Source organism: Rattus norvegicus, chromosome 1 (genome assembly GCF_036323735.1).
Source record: "Rattus norvegicus strain BN/NHsdMcwi chromosome 1, GRCr8, whole genome shotgun sequence".
Lineage (NCBI taxonomy): Eukaryota > Metazoa > Chordata > Mammalia > Rodentia > Muridae > Rattus > Rattus norvegicus.
The window spans coordinates 153,463,174-153,477,530 of record NC_086019.1 but is presented as its reverse complement, the minus strand read 5'-3'; the positions used below and the strand labels follow the sequence as shown (position 1 = coordinate 153,477,530).

At 40.6% G+C, this 14,357-nt stretch overlaps 1 protein-coding gene and 1 long non-coding RNA gene across 24 annotated transcripts in view; one reads left to right on the top strand and one right to left on the bottom strand.

Annotated features, from left to right (window-relative positions):
* Picalm (phosphatidylinositol binding clathrin assembly protein) overlaps positions 1-8,549 on the bottom strand; it is an 81,105-nt gene extending 72,556 nt beyond the window's left edge. For 21 of the 23 annotated variants that reach the window (XM_006229676.5, XM_006229677.5, XM_063275985.1 and 18 more), the window contains exon 1: positions 8,081-8,549. In XM_006229676.5, coding sequence (XP_006229738.1) covers positions 8,081-8,210 — 130 coding nt within the window. In that variant the 5' untranslated portion in view covers positions 8,211-8,549. 23 annotated transcript variants of the gene reach the window in all.
* Positions 8,550-8,595: 46 nt separating this feature from the next.
* On the top strand, positions 8,596-13,851 carry LOC102550036 (uncharacterized). Its single transcript, XR_350563.4, has 2 exons — positions 8,596-8,901; positions 13,627-13,851. It is a non-coding gene; the product is annotated as an uncharacterized LOC102550036 (long non-coding RNA).
* Positions 13,852-14,357: the final 506 nt, after the last annotated feature.

The following is a 14,357-nucleotide window of genomic DNA, read 5'->3' as shown; positions in this document are numbered from 1 at the left end:
TGTTTTTTTTCTGTTACATCAAATAAATGAGTAGGTAGGTAGATGAATGGATGGATGGACAGACGGACGGACGAACAGATATACAGATGAGACCTTGCCACCCAGTTGTTCCCTTAGATGCCTATGCGATCAGTACCTCCTTGAAGTAGTACAAAGAAGAGAGTCAAACATGTCAGATCTAGTTTTAGATCCTACTTTATAGTTAAAATTGCACTTCTACTTTCAAGAACAGCCTTCAAGATGTGGATTTTAATACCTCCTTCAAACTGAATAGCCATAACCAAAGTTTTCCTCATCACAATGTTTCTCGGTCATCATCAACCAAAAACTAAACTAAACCGATCCTCTTAAGGGCTTCTGAGGCCAAAGAATCCCACAGTAGTATTACAATGTCTTAATGATGTTAAGCGCTAGAGAAGTATGATTTACTTTACTACAATGTTGTTTCCTCACACTTCATGGCTTAGTCTGAACTATAAAGGAAAATACATGCTCACTCAGAGGGCTGCTGAGTATGTTAGTGAAGGGATACAAAAAAGCCAAACAAAAAAGGGAAACAAAAATGAAACAGAAGTCCCTATTCAACAAAAAAACCTTTTCACATAAACCCCACAAGTATGTCTGCCCTGACAACATAAACTTTATACATGGTAGGAAATGTGCTGGAGAGATGGCCCAGTGATTAAGAGTGCTTACTTGGTGAACCATTTACATGGTATTCAGAGCTTAGATTCCACAAAACATATATGTGGTAAAAAAAATTTTAAAAATTGTTTACTGCTCTTTCAGAGGGCCTGAGTTCAATTCTTAGTACCCATGCCAGACATCTTACAATTACCTATGACTTCAAGGGGAATCTAGGCCTCTGGCCTCTGTGGTACGGCACTTATATTCAGACCCAGACACTCATATTCCAGGAAGAACTTGATGTGCAAATAACAAATCTTTTTTTAAAAAATCTTTTGCACATCAAGTTCTTCCTGGAATAACCTTTACTCCTTCCCAATAATCTTCCCAGAAGTACGTATTTTAGTCTTGGTACCTTTTATGCATAAAAAACTAGGACTCTAAGGAACTTATTAAATGAGATTTCTGTCAGTATTTACTGTCAGAAATTAAAGCTGAGTTTTAAATTTATTCATTTAAAAACATCAAACTTCACTCACTGTATTAACAGATTTTATGAAAATTGTATTTAACATTTAGAAGAGCAGTACTAGAAGAAACTGGTTTCTGTAGTCTTTACTACATGGCTTGAGAAGAGTCAAGCTCTTCTGGTTGTGAACACACTCAACCTGATGCAATAATCACACGGCACAGAGCTTCTGGGAAACTACAGGAATAGAGAAGCGGAGTTGTACCTTGGGGTATGAACACTGAACTTTGACTTCACAAGTTTGCTGAAGGTTATAGAGATTTCCAGGAGTCATTGCTTCATGCCTGAAGAAGCAGTGCTAACTAAGGAGCAAAGCCCAGGTCTATGGTGTGAGAACACATCAACATACCTATAGAAAAGAGTCCATGAATGACACAGACCTTACACCTTTCACAAAAACAGGCTCAAAATGATTACAAAAACAGATGAAAAATACAAAACAAAGTTTCTGGAAGACAATATGGGGAGTAAACCACATGACTTTGGGTTTGGTACCCATATTTTAGAAACACTAAAGGAATAATCCAAGAAGAAGTGATGGTCTAGACCAGTGGTTCTCACTGGTCCTAAAAGCTGCAACCAGTTCCTCATGGTGTGGTGACCTCCAATCATAAATTATTTCATTACTACTTCATAACTGTAATTTTGGTGCTGTTATTAATTGTAATATAAGTATCTGGTACGCAAGATATCTGATATGTTACTAATATGGAAAAAAATCATTCAAACCTCCAAAGGGGTCACAACCCACAGGTAAGAACCGCTGCTCTACACAACACTGAAACTAAAGTTTTATACTTTCTGGAAGACACTGTCAAGAGATAAAAAAGACTAGCCAAAGATACAATATTTGGAAAAGATGTGAGAAAAGTCAATTATACAAAATATTCAAATAACAAAAACAAAAATCACTTCTTAAAATGCAGTAAGAACCAATCTAAGATCCACAGATACCAACCAAGAATATGAAGAACTATAAGGCAAGAGTATGAACCCTACCACCCACCTAAAGGGTGGACAAATCCAGAACAAGTCAAAAATATCATATGCATGACAGGATGTGAAGAGGAGTTCTCATTCATTACAATAGGAATAGAAAGTGAGGAGGTGACTCTGGAAATGGTTTAGCATGCTGTTTCCCATGTAACAAAACATACTGAAACAGAGAGAGGAATGCCGATGAAAGGTTAAATCATAATTGGCAAAACTTGGACAGAACAAAGAGCCTTTGGTAGGAGAATGGACAAATAATCCATGGTACACACAACAGAACGATATTCAGTGTTTAAAGGAAATGAGCTGTGTTCAGCTATGGAAAGACAAGATCGTCTTTAGTGTTTGATACTGGATAGAAAAATCCAATGTGAAAAGGCTACCTATTGTATGGAAGATCCCAATCCATGGCTTTCTGAAACAAGGAAAGCTAAGAAGACAGAAAAAGATCAGAGGCTTCAAGAGGTGTTTGGAAAACCACAAAACTTTTCAGGAAAGTCAAATTAACTTTTTATGACAATATAATAGTAGATATGTGCAGATATTTGCCCAAACCTATATAGAACATACAAAAGCAAGAATGAATCCTAATGTTACTGCTTCCTTTAAGTATGGCAATGTATTAAAATAGGCTTATCATTTATACACATGTATCACTTTAATCAGGGATTTTAATAATAGACATGTCTGGGAATGAGTGACTAGAAGGGAAGTCTTTGACCCTTTGAACTGAATAGTGCTCTAAGAAATACTCATTTTCTGGGATAGAAAATAATGGAAAAAAGTCAATGAAACCTTAGCATACTGTAATGCTAGATGAGCTCAATGCCCAGTCTACCTCTTCCTGGATGTGAGCTTGTACAGAAAAAGCCTCTCATATGAAGTTATTAAAAGAAAAGAACTAGTTAATAAATGTAAGGTATCTAACATACAATAAACCCAAAATATTCATCAAAAAAAAAAAAATCAGTTAGGGGAATGGTGGCACATGCCCATAGTTCTAGCACTTGGAATTAGAGACAGGAGGACTAGAAGTTTAAGGTTATCACCAGCTTACATAGTCTGCTTGAGGCTAGCCTGGTCTACATTTAAGAACCTGTTTCAAAAAAATAATAATAATAAATAAAATAAGGCATAAGCCCCAAAACTATACACCAACTACATATAAATATGACAAGTCCTTAGCATTATGACAAAATCAGCAAATCATAACTCTAAATTTAATTTTTAATGTAAAAGTTTAGGTTCATCAATCAGTTTCTAAATAAATTCATTAGTCAAACTAAGAGAACAATTCTTCATGAAAAGAACAATATACACAATTAACATAGAAAATTCTAAAAGGTCATACTCAAAATTCCAATTCTCTAAAGAAATAAAGCACTTCAACTAGGAACACAATGAAACAGAACACAAAGTAATGGAAATGCCACTTTAACCACCAAAGGAACAGGAAGAGCAAAGACTACTTAAGGATACCTCTTCAGGCTAGGATTCCATCCAACCTCTTCCGAAGAAACCGTTATACTTTGTTTCTTACTTATTTGATGTGAAAAACAAACAAACAAGCAAACAAAAGAACCAATAAATTTAAACACTTTGAAACTAAATAAAATAAACATGCAACTTTCTATGAATTATTGTAAACTTTCACTTTAATATTCTAAGTAATGGTCAAGGTCAAAATAAACACTTTTTTAAAAAGATTTTATTTATTTTATGTATGTGAGTACACCCTGTTGCTGTCTTCAGACACACCATAAGAAGGTATCAGATCCCATTACAGATGGTTGTGAGCCACCATGTGGTTGCTGGGAATTGAACTCAGGACCTCTGGAAGAGCAGTTGGTGCTCTTAACCACTGAGCCATCCCTCTAGCCCCAAAATAAACTTTTAAACTACAGCAAAACATTGGGTCTGGTAGCACAGGCATATAATCATAATACACAAATTCGAGACCACCCTGCCTCAAGATAATAAATAAATAAGAAAGAAAGAAAGAAAGAAAGAAAGAAAGAGAGAGAGAGAGAGAGAGAGAAAAGGGCCAAGTATGTTAACTCAGTGGTAGAACATTTGCCCAGCATGAATAAGGCCCTAGATCCAATCCCTATTATTGTAAATTAAATCAATTTTGATAACTAAAATTTTTACAGTATTTTCAAATATCAATGTATTTCATGCAATGCTCTGCAAGCAATCTTGGAGATGTATGCCTGTCATCAATTCTATTTCTCAGGAGATGCAGGCAAGATTAAGGGTTCAAAGCCAATATAGGATACATAGATTTCCAGGCCAACTAAGTGTTTAAAACATGAGAAAATAGCCAAGTCACTGTGAAGTGCTTCATTTCCCACTTGCACCTCTAAACTAAAAGATGCTTTAAAATTATCCACGTAAGAGAGAAATACAATAAACTGAAGAAACATGATTGACCAACTATATTATTAAGTACTCCTTTAAGTCTAATCACTTTTTTTTTTTTTTTTTTTTTTTTTGGGAGCCGGGGACCGAACCCAGGGCCTTGCGCTTCCTAGGTAAGCGCTCTACCACTGAGCTAAATCCCCAGCCCCAGTCTAATCACTTTTTAAAAAGTGTTTCAGAATTCATTTGGCTAACCACAAACAGAACAACTATAAAGAATTAATGTCAGCTCTCTTCAGAGTTTCTTTTTTTTTTTTTTTTTTTTGGTTCTTTTTTTTTTCGGAGCTGGGGACCGAACCCAGGGCCTTGCGCTTCCTAGCTAAGCGCTCTACCACTGAGCTAAATCCCCAGCCCCTCTTCAGAGTTTCTTAATACACGTATTAAATACAGTTGGCCCTCTGTTTACATGGGTTCCACAACATCAGATCAAAACCATTTGGTAGAAAAGAAAATCTGAATTACACACATTTTTTTTCATTGTTCCCTAGACATACACTAGAACTATTTACATAGCATTTACATCACACAGGTATAGGTAATATGGATATGCTTGTGTAGGTTATGTGCTAACACTATATATAAAGGACTTGAACAGCTATGGATCTGAGTGGGAAGATAGCTGTCTCAAAAATTTTAAGGGTTATGCTCTTCTATCTTGATTATAAATGGCCATTAGAAGCCTGAATTTAAATGAAAATCTATTGAGTTAAAAGACTTTACAGCAGGAACATTAAAATACTTTTATTCACAATACCTATAGGCCAAAAAAAAAAAAACCCTTCAATAAGCATACAATACAATGTAATTTGAATTGACAATTTATGGACAACAATCACTCCCTAATATGGAAAAATATCTTGTCAAGGAATTGACACAAAAGCCACCTCCACATGCTAAAGGATTTATAGGAAAGGCAAATTACTAGACATATTTTTGTTAAATGCTACCATTTTAAAAATGAAATTGTTTCTACTCAATTCAAAGAAGCAGACAGTAGTTGAAGACATTAAGTCATTGAGAACTAAGTTTTCAAAACTAAGAAAAATTCTTAGTCAAATATTACTTGAAATGATACATATCTCTATTATATATAGTCTGAAGTTCAGGACATTGACACCAAAAACTGTCTCTGGATAACTTCTCAAAGCATGTTGAACTGTCAAGGGAGGGTTGTAATCCAGTCATTAGTGAGATTTTCCTAAAGCATTAGTGAGAAACAGCTTACGATAAAAGAAAAATAGTATTATCATTTTAAAACTTCATTAAGAAGAAACAAGAAGCACCTTACTTTTTTTTAATAAGCTAGTATTAAAAAACATTACTAAGTATATTCAAGCTCTAAAAGTATGGGAGTTTGTAAACAGCTGTAATGGAGAAAAAGTTAGGTTATCCTTAAACACCAACTAGTTTCATAGTGACTATTACAAAAGGTCACTAACTATACAACCTTTGTTTCTAACCTCAAGAAGAAAAAAGGAGCCAACCCCATTCTACCCATTCTAAGATGCACTTTATAACCAGTTCATTTCAACGCTGTGTCTACTGCTACGACATCACTTTGCATTAAGGAAGAACATTTCACATATTACCAAGTATCTTCTGCCCCCTCCACACCAAGACACAAAAACAAATGAAAACCCACAAACAGCACTAACTGACACAAAAACAGTAGGGTTTTGTACCACAGAATCAACCCAGCATTGTGGAGGGCTGAGGCAGAACTAAGGTCTCAAGTTCAAGGCCAGCTTGGGCTACACAGGCAAATTTGAGACAAGCCTAGAACTGGATCCATGGAAAAAAGGATCCGATGGGTAGATTTTCAAAAGGATGTAAACAAAACCATCTTCTCCAAGTATATATTTTCAAAACCCATTTACAATTTATTCACAATATCCTAAAGATGTTTATAGAAGTGTCACCATTTAAATATATCTTCCACTTTTCTAAACAGGGTCAATTAAAAAAGCAGCCTGTATGAGAGCCACAGCCAACCAAAATGACTTTTATAAAACTTTTCCACGAGGGAACAAATCACAATGGATAATGGGTTTGTCTGTGGCCATAACTTGTTCTAACAGCACTTCATGAGCAATGTATCTTAGAATTCACACGTATTTTTTTTCAAGTGCAAACCTCACAGCCAAAGTCCAAATGAGAAACAAGATTCCTTACAGCGAATTCCCTTTCAGGACAAGCTCACTCTTGCTTCACAGGGCAAAGCAACTTTCATGTATGATGAAAGTCAGTTTAGCTAATGTGTCCGGGGGTCATTTAAAAAGAGAATTTACTATCCTTGCCTTTATCACTATTTTTTCCTGAAACATTTCACTGATTCAAGTGGATTGAGTGATCCACTAAGCTTTGTACCCTAGGGCAAAGGAGCAGCAAGAAAAAGGAGGTGATTTTACAGGTGGCTCCCAGGTTAGAAAACAATTGGGAGGAGTTTGCCCTATTAATTGTACCCAAGTTAGTGCTGGAGTTACATTATGCCGCTTAAGCAAGATGGTTATCCAAAATACGACTAGCATAAATTAAAACGTTTCCAAACCTGATTATTTGTACTTAAATATATTAATCCATTTCGAATCCCAACACATCACACTCACGCTTCTCAATTCAAACCGCCAATGTTAACAGTTCCAGGAACTGATACCAAAACCAGCAAAGCCCTTTCGCATATCCTCATATGGATTAAAAAGGGGGAAGGTCGAACATACACAACTCATACAACTTCAAAACTCAGACAATATAATGATGACAAATAAAAACAGTAACTTCCCACAAAGCTTTCCCCACACCACACTGAATCCCTTTGTTTCTACTCCCCACAAACGTAAATGGAATAAAAGCCGAATAACTGGGTATAGTACTGAAGGAAGGAGGTGACAAGAAGTCAAAGGAACTTAACGGAAGCTAGAAAGGCAAAGATAACCGAAAAGGTAGATAGAAAGGGAAGGAAACCAGAAAGAAATGGGACGGGGGGAAAAAAAAACACTTCAGGGGCTGCGAAGTGACAGAAATCTGGGCCCACCAAGCCGAGTTAGTATGGAAACCCGAGAAAGAAAGAAAAAAAAAGCTAATGGAACAATGGGGCGGTGAGTCCTAGAGACACTAGCCTGGGAGACTCGAGCCGACCGCGGCTAGGATGTACGAGACCGGTGGGATGGAAGGGCAAAAAGGCTGCAGTAGCTGGAAGAGGAGTTTGGGTGAGGAGCTGGGTGGGAGGCAAGTTGGTGGAGCGTGGAATGGGCTTGCTGGTGCCTGGGGCTAGGAGGCGAGGGTCTCAAGGGATCTCCGGGGGGTGGGAGAGATGGCTTGTCACATTTCTTTCTCTTCTGAGAGAAGAGCAGAGGCCGTTAAAGGCAGGTGTGATGGAAGCAGAAAAGAACACAGCACTACCAGGCATAGGAGCCATCGTGCAAATAAGACGCAGGAAGAGAAAAGGCAGCCTGAGAGGGAGAGGAAAACGATGGAGAGGGGTCGGGAAGGGGTGAGGGGGTCTTCACTCACAGTCCAGGTGCTTTTTCTTGGGGCCCATGATCTCGTGGGTCGTGGCCTTGCATACTGTCTTAGATACCGCGGAGCCAGTGACACTGTGCTGGGCCGCGGTGATTCGGTCCGTCAGGCTCTGGCCAGACATCTCTGCAGCTCGTCCGCCACCCCTTCCGCTCCGCAGCCGGAGGGGCCTGGGACCCCCAAGCGCCCGAGGGTCCCCACCCCCCACCGCACCCCCTACCCCCACCGGCTCCGGGCCCGCCTGCCGGCCTGGGGCGGGGCTCAGGGCCGCGCGCCGCCACCCGCTCGGAGAGCCCCGGCTCGCGTGTTCCCCACGGGCTCCCACACCAAGTCGGGGCACTCCCGGGCCCCGCGCCTCAACCTCAGCCCACCCCTTCCCTGGTCAGCTGGAGCCCGACCGGGTAAGAGGGACAGGCAGCTGCAGGAAAATGGCGGCGCCAGGCTCCTCCTCGGAGCTTTCCGGGCTGCCCCTGTGTCACGTGACTCGGGTTCCGCCCCCCTGCTCCCTTCCTCCCGCCCCTTCTCCCTTCCCTTTCCTCTCCGGCGCGCCCCCCTCCCTCGCTCGGGCGAGGGAAGAGCGGGGCGGCGCCCGCGCGCTACGTGGTGGAACCCGCCCGGCGGGCGCAACAGGAGGCCCGCCCGCGGGGACGGCGCGGCCCGCCGCGTCACGTGACGCTCCCTGCCAACAGGTCGCCTGAGGCAGGGCCCGCGTGTCGTAGGGGGGCGGGGGGAGGGGCGGCCCGCTGCACCCCTCTTTCACCCGGAGGCGAGGACGTCCTCGTGTCTGAGGCTGACGCCGTGGGCTTGACAAAGAGGTGAGGCAGCTGCCTGTGCGTAGTTTCTCTCGGAGGTGGAGGTGCCTGGGCTCTGGGGCTTCACCTCGATCAATTTGGCGCCGACCCCATGGCCCTCCTGCCTTAATGAAAACGGTTCCAACCAGTCTCTCTTTCTGAGCCTACAAGGAGGCCTCTTGGCTATGGTAGTCTTCAAATACACACCGCTCCCCTTTTTAATAACAGGACTTTTTTTTTTGAACTCCCTAGTCTTCCTTGAGAGTGTTGGAAACGTCACCTAGTTTTGTTTTATCTTCACTTACTAAAAGTCGCCACGTTCCTGCCAGTCTAAATTTAGATATAAACCAGCCGGGTATTCATTCTCTGCTGTGTCAAATACGACAGGAAACACATAGCTTCAGTGGAATTTAAAAGGGAAGTAGTAGGATGATGTCAACAGTGATTAACTTGACCCTACAAGGCTGACAACTAGGGAGATTAAAGGTCCACACCATAGAAGGAAGTGAGACAGCTCAGTAAAAGGAGAAGTCCCATTCAGTCAGACATCAGTACCTGAGATCTCCCCTGGTTTAGTCTTTCTTCCCTTTGGCCTCTTTTCTCCTCTTGTGTGAGCCAGATTTCCATGGAAAGATATTGACTCTGCCCGGTAGGCGTTTTAGAACAGTATTACATCCTGAGACTCAGATCTATGAAATCCAGAAGATCTATTAACAAAGCCTTTTAAAATCTTATTAATGCTCCACATTTAACTCAGGCTTAGCGATAAATTTTAAATTCTCTGTGAATGTTAAGTTACCATCATGGTAATCTTGCTAGTTTCAAATGAGATGCGAGCGTACTCAAAAATCTGTGTACACCATCTGCCAACCAAATCTAGAATACTGTGCTTAAATCTGTTGACTCTCAACGGATGAAAAGCTAATAGGTGTTGGAAATTGTGTGTGGTATGAGGAATTCTGTGGTCTCTTCCCATTCCCAGTCTGTCTCACACGCACCATTCTGAAGCACTATGGCTTTGGCACATGCTCATGGTTCTTAAGCCTGCAGGTTTCATTCTTGTCAAACCAGCTTGAAAGTTCACAAAACTGTGAAACTCCCTTTACTACATCTGCATCCCATCTGATGTTTGGTACCCTGTGTTTATCAAGCACTGGAAAGACCAGGATTTTTTTTGTATTTTTTTTCTTTTGCATTTGTGTGTGGTGTGTACTCATGCATGCATGTTCACGTGATGCACACGTGTGCAAGTTTTAATCCATTATAATCCCTTTTATTCTTGAACTGTTCTACTAATTTCTTAGCTAATTTCTTTATCTTTGTTTAACCAACTATCCAGTTGATAGTATCCTAACCTATAGTGGGATTATCTTTGCACTAAAATTGTCTAGGAACTCTCCACAATGTACCCACCCATGCCCTACCCCCATACCACCAATCAATATGTTGAATTTTAATCCTCAACGGTGTTGAGGTGTGGCCTGATGCAAAGTGTTTAGATCACAAGTGAATTAATACTAATTATAAATGTACTTGAAGTTCCAACTCTTTCCTCTCTCGCTCGATTTCTCTTTGCCTGTGCTCTAAAATAACCAAGCTCTTGATTTTGGGCCTCCTAGCCTTCAGAATTGATCGATATATTTTTATTAAAAATTAACGAGTTCTGTGGGTGGTGGTGGTAGCAGCCTTTAATCCCAGCACTTGGAGGCAGAGGAAGGCTGATCTCTTAGTTTGAGGCCAGCCTGGTCTACACAGAGAAATCCTGTCTTGAAAACAAACAAACAAACATAAAGTTACCCAGTCTGAGCCAGTTGTGGTGGTGCTGGTGGTGCTGGTGGTGCTGGTGGTGCTAATGGTGGTGGTATGCACCTTTAAGTCCACTGCTTAGAGGGCAGAGGACAGGTGGATCTCTATGAGGTGGAGGCCAGCCTGAACACAGTAAATTCCAAGAGAGCCAGGGCTACATAGGGAGACCACGTCTCAGAAACAAACAGAAACTATCCAATCGGTAGTATTCTGCTATAGCAACAAAAAGCAAAGCAAACTCTGCCGTGACCATCTTAGAAGGTAAGAATCAGGTCTCTGAGCCATGGAAACAGGACTCTTTAGGATCTACCCCAGCCTGCTTTCTTACTGAAGCTCATCTGTTTCCATTCTCCCACATGTACGCTGCCCACTACACTTAGAAATACCACTTTGGTTTACATCCCGATGGCTATGACTCTCCTTTTGCTACTGATAGTATTCTGTACGTAGTTCTTCCACTGCTGTACTGCACTAACATGGAGAGGGGAAAGAGAGCGATGTATGGTTTCAATCTGGACTGCCTCCTACAGAATCATGTATTTTATGTAAATGCCTATTCCTGGGGCTGGAGAGAGGGCTCAGTGTTAAGAGCATTTGCTGTTCTTGCTGAGAACCAAGTTCAGTTCCCAGCGGCTGGGTTATATCATAGCCATCTCAAATTCCAGCTCCCGGGGAGCCAATGCCCTCTCCTGGCCTCTGAAGACAGATACATGTATACACAGACACATGGGGCCCTATAAATAATTTTTAAATAATAAAATTTTTAAAATAAATAAATACCTGGTCCTGAACTGGTAGTACTATTTTGGGAGGTTGTGGGGCCCATAGCATGGAGGTAGGCCCTAGGAGGTATTCCTTTGAGGGTTATAGCCTGACCTACTACTTACTGGTCCTGCTGTATGCTTTCTGCTTGATCTGCCATATTGGGAGCTCTGCCACATGTTCCCGTGAACACAGTGCCACTCTACACATCTTCCCACTACAGATGAATGGGCCAAGACACCCTGAAAGCAGGAATGACAATCCTTGCACGAGTTACTTCTGTCGGGTATTTTGTCCTAGTGATGAAAAAAGTGACTGATACATAACCTCAAGCTATGTTACAGCTGGTGTGCATCAAATTTACAGCACAATGATAGTTCGATGAATGAATGAAAACAACTTATTTAGATAAACCATCACTACAAATCTTCCATTTGATAGTCTTCCCAAGTTTCTATTAACATATCATGTCTATTGTATAATTATCCTATAATTATCTGTCTGAGGCATCATCCTTACTCGGTATTTTATTAATACATTCTTTCAAAAACTATGTATTGAACATTTACTGTGTGTCAGGCACTAATTTAAATGTTGTATCCTGTTCTAATGATGAACCTAATAGTTTTATGTGAACTTATCAATCTAACTTGAAGACAAGTTTGCTTTACAATGAACAATCCCCAAACAGAAGGAAACAATGTGACTAGCATATGTTAGTCCCTAAACTCTCACAACTAAGAGAGAGAGTGTGTGTGTGTGTGTGTGTGTGTGTGTGTGTGTGTGTGAGTGTGTGTGTGTTTTGTGTGTGTTGGAGAGAGTCCTGGAGTCCAGGAGGGAGGATAAACAATTTTTAATGCCTTTTATCAACTACAAATACAGCAAAACTTTTTTGTATAATTCTACTTATAATAATTGTAAAAGGTATTGTACTTGTTAGTACAGGTATACAAACAAAGCCCAATACATTAACCTCCCTACATCCTACATATTCTAAGTGGCAGAAACAAGATCTAGGAACTCATTTTTTCTCTATTACTGTATACAGGCCATTTAGCCAATAATTGGAGCGACTGACGAATATAAATTAAATTCATTCAACAAATAGATCCTGTTAATGTTCTAGGTCCTGTTGGATATTCTAGTGTACAAGCATGCTCTCTGTTCTTACATTCTGGTGGGATAGGAATTGTATTTGTAAGCTTCCATGTTTCCTTATTTTATTTTGAGATAGACTCTTATTCTGTAGCCCAAAATATCCTTAAATTTACTTTTTAGCCTTGGCTGACTACAAACACATGTTCCTCTCCCCCAGACTTCAGAGTGTTGAGATTATAGACATGTACCATCATCCTGGCCTGTTCTTAGACTTTAAAAAATCTTGAAGTAGGAAGAGAGGAGAAAATAAGTGGGAATTAAAATATATGCTTGACCTGAGGATCCTGTTAATTTCTACCTTAAGAAAGGGGGCCTGGCGTGGTGGCACACACCTGTAATTCCAGAGCTCAAAGCCAGTCTGATCTGCATAGACCCTGTGTCAAAAAGAAAGTGAAAGGAAAAGACCATGGGAAAGTATGACCAGGGTGTGTGTAGTTGCTACTTCATTTAAACCTATCTTGAGGTCCAAAGAGAGCCTACTTATTCTCTGTTCTCACTCTCCTCAGACATAGCTGTTTCCTAACTTAGGCCCCTTTGGCACTATGTTGATATGAACATCCAGCATCTCACTCCTCCTTTATCTGTATGTAGCTGCTTCTTCTTAATGATGCAGCCAAATGAGTAAAAGATTGCCTTCTATAACCCACTTTTCTTTGTAACAGAGAACTCACCCAAGGACTCTGCTTCAATTGAAGGAGACTAATTCAAGCTCTTGGCATTCATATTTGTGATAATAATAACATTCGCGTGTTGATTACTTTTTTTTGTGCCAAGCATGTAACATGCATTATCTCCTTCATTCTGAAACAGCTTCATGACTTCAAGGAGTACAAACATCTGATGACCAAATGGTTTCTTTCCTCCCTTAAGCATATAGTTAGACTGTTTCCTGGCCACCTTTATGATTAGTTGGGGCCAAATGCCTGATGTCTGTCCAAGAGAACACAGACAGAAAATGATGATGGTTTGCGCAATAAGCCCGAAAACCTCTAACATATGTTCAACATTCTTTCCTACTCCCAGCTGAATAACGACTAAAGAGAATTAAGAAGTTGAAACCACAACATGGAAGACACCTGGGGTTGACAAGCGAGTCATCGGAGAAGCGCTTCCTAGGAGAGCTGTGTGACCAGGAACACCTCGAGTAATGTATTTGCTTTACTAAAGAATGACTTGTATGAGAAGAAAATCTATTTTCCATAAAAATAAAAAAAGAATGACTGAAATCTCTCCAACTGCTATCTAAAATGTGTCTGGTGCTGTGGCTCTGTAATTTGGGATCAGAAGCTTCGTCCACTCTTTCTGCATTGTAGTTTGGCTGTTTGGGTCCTTTGTGCTTTATATGAATTTTAGGATTTTTCTTTTTCCTTCTTCCTGTGAATAATGCCATTGAATTTTGGTGGGATTTCATCGACTCAGTTTTACAGTATTAATTCTGCCAATTCAGAACATAGGAGGGTTCTTCATTGCTCTAAGGGTTTTATTATAGAGGTCTTACTTGGTTAGACTTTTTCCTAGTTGTGATATTTAATCTTGATTGTCAACTTGACAGGATTTAGAGTCACTATGGAAATAAGTCTCTGATTGTCTGTGAGAATTGTCTAGGACTGAAGTGGGGAAGACTATCCTAAATGTGAGCCAGGTTCCACGGGCTCTGCTGCTGACTGCAGCTACAGTGTGACCAGCCACCTCAAGTTCCTGTTGCCCTCACACTCCTGCAATGATAGCCTGCAATAGACTGAACTGGAGCCCAA